General features: G+C 37.2%; 1 protein-coding gene across 3 annotated transcripts; it reads right to left on the bottom strand.

Moving 5' to 3' along the window:
* Positions 1-229: 229 nt before the first annotated feature.
* LOC114311296 (nifU-like protein 1, chloroplastic) lies at positions 230-4,108 on the bottom strand. Of its 3 annotated transcripts, none has more exons than XM_082899741.1 (3): positions 3,691-4,108; positions 780-919; positions 230-643 (listed from the first exon to the last, which is right to left on the bottom strand). In XM_082899741.1, exons 1-3 carry the CDS (start codon positions 3,785-3,787, stop codon positions 455-457), a joined length of 426 nt encoding a protein of 141 aa, XP_082755867.1. In that variant the 5' UTR covers positions 3,788-4,108; the 3' UTR covers positions 230-454. The 3 variants fall into 3 exon arrangements, with proteins under 3 accessions (XP_082755867.1, XP_082755869.1, XP_082755868.1); XM_082899743.1 differs by having other exon boundaries at positions 797-919; positions 3,691-4,078; XM_082899742.1 differs by having other exon boundaries at positions 786-919; positions 3,691-3,934.
* Positions 4,109-4,673: the final 565 nt, after the last annotated feature.

Genomic DNA, 4,673 nt, shown 5'->3' with positions numbered 1-4,673 from the left:
TAGTACAATAAATACCACCAAACTTCATGCCGAGAGTGCTACCCCAGACTCATATTCCCTTGTTGATTTTTGAACAGTGTTAACGTCAATAGAGGTGGTCATGAATCGGATTGGTTTGATTTTAAAGTGATCATGGGACTAAACCGTTTCTTATGATTTTTAAAAAATTAAAACTAGAACCAGCCATTGAAGCTATGTCATCAAACCAAAACTAAAGTACAAATACCAATTTGGTTCTACAATTCTAAACTATGTTATTTCAGAAAATCTTAATTATCAACAGAAGATCAATTAATTGCAACAGTATCTAGAAGAAACTTGAATTTAATTTAATTAAATACACTGAGACATTGGAATTGAAGTTCTATCGTGGCACTTAATATATCCCCCTCTCATGAAAAATATTCGAAAATCCAGTCATCTACTTCCCTGAGCTTCCAAGATTGACAGCAGCCTAACCAGTAAACACAACATTTGTAATGTCTGGAAACCTCTCCTTTATTGCTGCTTTGACTCCAGATCCAATGGAGTCAGGCCCTACATACTTTACAAGGCAATCGCCACCCTCAACAGATAATACTTGCACATTCCCACCATAGTTCTTTATGGCTGGCCTCAATATATCAAGATGGCCATTCACCGCCTACATTTACACAGCAGGAAATTCTAATCACTCCCAAATTTCAACGTAGTTCATATTATTGCTATCAATGGATGAAATTCAAGATATTTTGGTATTGTTTTTACTCCCTTCGTAGCTCAGGTTAGCAAAAAATTACGTCTACCGTTGTCTCACTTGTGTGGTCATCATCATACACTTGGCGAATATCCTTGACTGCATCTCCAAATTTTTCCTTCAGTACTCGTTCAATCCCCATTTTCATGGTAGTTGTTGAGCTAGGGCAGCTTCCACATGCTCCTGTTTTCCATTTACCATCGAAATCTTAGCCAGTTGACAACAAAAAATGAATTTGCAAGGCTCAAAATTTGAAACACCACTCAGACTTTGTATAATTATGTTGAAAATCTAATGACCATTTTCACCCTAGAAACACCGCTCAGGAACACGAGTAACAAATTTTAATGACTAGTTCAGACAATGAGGGGAAACAAACTTTCTCGAGTTTATACTGGTCACCCACCTCAACAATTTCAAGTTTCAGCCATTTCTGATTCATTCCAAACCACAAATTTAGCAATGGTTTATTTGTCATCTTAAAGCCATCATGGCATTGATTGGCAGCTGAAATGGGATGTGGTTGCAAACATGTTTAATGAATGAAAGCTTTACGCATGCCTGGTTTTGCTTATAATGTGTGTTCTGATAAGTGGGACAGTAGAATTTAGAAAAATACTTATCTAGTGTCACGGGAATAACATAAATCACCAAATTCTTGGTATCTCATCGACAGTGCCAAGTGTCACGCTGTCTAGCAAATTTACATCATCTAGATGATTTTGGATGCCTCAGCTGCATGCAGTATGATAGTTTTTGAGTTAGTTGGAAGTTTCAATTGCATGCTTGTTTTATTCTTCCTCTTTTGTTTTTATTCATTGCATCTGAGGTATGGGATCTAAAATTCAACACATGAAGGCTCTAAAATCTACATCATCTCTATGTTTATGATTTGCAAAAGATCTAGTTTCGTGAACATCTTCAGGACAAAGTCGTTATGGACTTAATGTCAGCTTTAATACTTGAACGCTTACAGAAAATCTATGAAGCACTGACACGTTCCTAGGGCCTACGTACGAGTGTCGGACACGTATTGGACACAAACATCTCTCTAACGTGTCCTCTTTTTTTTTTTTTGAATTTTTGCAGTCGGAGACACCATGGACACTCTGTGACACTTTCCGAACACGTCTGAGGTGGATCAAAGCCCTAACTATTGGAGAGAAAGAGAGAACGACAGAAAGAGGTCGAGGGAGGAGAGGAGCAAGGAAAGAGAAATAGAGACAGAGAAAGAGATCAAGAGAGGAGAGAAGATAGAGATCGAGGGAGGAGAGGAGAGGAGACAGAGAAAGAGAGCGAGGGAGGAGAGGAGAGGAGCCCTAACCTGTTCACATCAACTGAAGAAGCTGAGGTATTCGTCTGCTATCTTCTTCTTCGCCTCGTCCTCTTTGTCTTCTGTCTCCATCTTCTTCTCCTTCTTCTTCTCCTCCCTTTGCTTCGATGTATGCTCTCTCTCTCTCATTTGACTTTCCCCCTTTGCTGATTCACTTTCCCTCTTTTTTATTTCACCCATTTCTCTCTCTCTCTCTCTCTCTCTCTCTCTCTCTCTTTCTATTTCTCTCTCATCCTTTATTTTCTTCCCTCTCTCTTTTTTTCTTTTTTCTTTTTTTTATCTTTATTTTTGTTAAACCTAAAATTCATAAAATAAATTATTTTTATTTAAAAAAACTCATTTTTTATTAAAAAAATTTAAAAATATGTTTATTAATTTTATTATTATTGTAATTGTATAAAAATTAATGATTTTCTTTTTATTTTAGACATATAATAAATAAATAAAATAATATATATTAAACGTGTCCCCAGCGTGTCGTGTCCCCCATTTTTTTAAAATTTGCGTGTCCCCGAATCCGTGTCGTGTCCCGTGTCCGTATCCGTACTTCATAGCAAAAAATGCAAAATTGAAATTGGTATGATTGAAAGATTTTCATCGAGTGCACGCATCACACTCATCCTGAATCTTTCACTGCAAATCTCCTAGTCCGTATTCTTATTGCATGACATAGGAGGCAATTCCAAAGGTAAAGAGCTCATAAAACTTTTTTGATTGTGTTTGGGAGAGTTTTCAAAAACAATTTTCTACTTTCAGAGAGTAATAGAAAACAGAAAATATCAAACCACGCCTTGTATCCTAATCAAGGAAAGTCCGCTACATGAATCCTTTTTTGCCATTGTATTCTATCAAGGGCTATATGATAAGTCAAATTAAATCAATTCATATCCTTTTTTTACTATCGCATCCCATGTTAGCTTAGATCTTCCCCTCTCCCTAACATCTCCATTTATGGTCTTCGTTGTAAATGGCCAAATCACCTTAGCCTGTTTTCTTTCAACTTATTTCAAGAGTAATGCAATTCAGCCCCAAAAGTAAGACCCATTTTTCAAACCCACTGACGTGGCAATCTCTTAGAATATCCAAGACAACTTTCTCTCATATCTTCTCTAACAATCAGCCAATCACCCCTTTTACACATCACTGATTGTAGAAAGTGGGTCTATAAAATGGATTTGTATCTCATTTTCCTATTTTCGTCTTATTTCTAATTTCACGAATACATCCATTTCTAATTCTACCTTTCCTACACACATCTCTCTAACCATTCTAATCTCAGCTGCACTCATTTTATCCGCACATTGTTTCTTGATTTCCCATAAAACTGAAAATAAAACTAAAATTCATTTTGTTTGTCTCAGACATTGTTTTCAAAAAACCCGAGTTAAAAACAATCAATTACCATGATGATGTTTTCTACAATGTTCTGATTGAAACCCAGAAGCAAAAATGGAAAAAGAAAAACAAAGACGCCCTCATTGAATAGTATCTATCAGGCAAGCTCAAAAACCAATACTAACAAAAATTGAATGTTCATTTGGAAATAAAATAAGATGAATATAATCAATTCAATTAGATTAAACCATAAAACAATGAAAGAATAGGCCAGAAATAAACAAACCTTGGAGTTTGAGAGAGATGACACCGTCTGCGACGGAGACGACGTCGACGTTGCCACCATCGGAGATGAGGTAAGGCCGAACGTCCTCAAGAACCATGTCAACGTTCTGAGGTGTGAGTTCGAAAATCTTGGCCGAGTAGAGTCCCGGAGGAGACCCACTGGCTGAGGCTTTAACTGCCCATTTTTGAGGAACTAATCTGGGTCCTCCTTGGAATGAAACGAAAGATGGAGATTTGTGGGATTTATTCGAGATTTTTTGGGGGGAATGAGAGGGGTCGATTTGGGGAGGACAACCCAGTTGCTGATATTGATGCCATCGTCGTCGAGCTCTTGTGCTGCAGAGAAGAAAGGTAGATTGAAAGGTGCGGGAGGGTTAGTGCCCGTTTGGCATGTGGGTTGGGGTTATGTTAGGGTATGTGGTGAGTCCGGTTCGATTAGGTTTGATTAGGTTCAAACCTGAGCCTAGTTTGGGACCCGAGTATGGGTTTGAACTATCATTTTGAAGTCGGACTCAGCCGCTCTTGGCCGGCCTGTGGTCTTTCTTAGGCCTGAATACGCTTTAAATCTATACTTAATTTTTTGACTTATAGACTGGTCTGATTTAATCTAAATTTTAATCGAAGTCTGTGAGACCCGACATGGGCCGGCCCAAAATCCGAGCCCGATGTCATGTGGGCCGGGTTAAATTTACACCCCTATATTAAGACTTTTTAATTATAAAAAGATAAAATAAATTTTTTAAGCTCAGATTGAAAGTTGTTATATATAAACTATAGTTTTTTCATTTTTTCTTTTATAAAAATTAAAAGAGTTAAAAAGTTCATCCTAAACGAATTTATTTTAACCCCAAATTAAAATAGTTAAGAAAGTCTAAAGCCAAAAGTCAACTCATATTCCAAATGAAGCCTTGTGATTCATTAATGTTTGGTAAAAGAAAAATGAATAATGTTTGGTGGCCCGAATTATGTGGCTCGAATGGCTCG

This window comes from Camellia sinensis, chromosome 12 (assembly GCF_055761805.1).
Source record: "Camellia sinensis isolate YWXY chromosome 12, ASM5576180v1, whole genome shotgun sequence".
In the NCBI taxonomy this organism is placed as follows: domain Eukaryota; kingdom Viridiplantae; phylum Streptophyta; class Magnoliopsida; order Ericales; family Theaceae; genus Camellia; species Camellia sinensis.
Note: the sequence above shows the minus strand (reverse complement) of the source record. Positions and strands in the feature narration are given on the sequence as shown.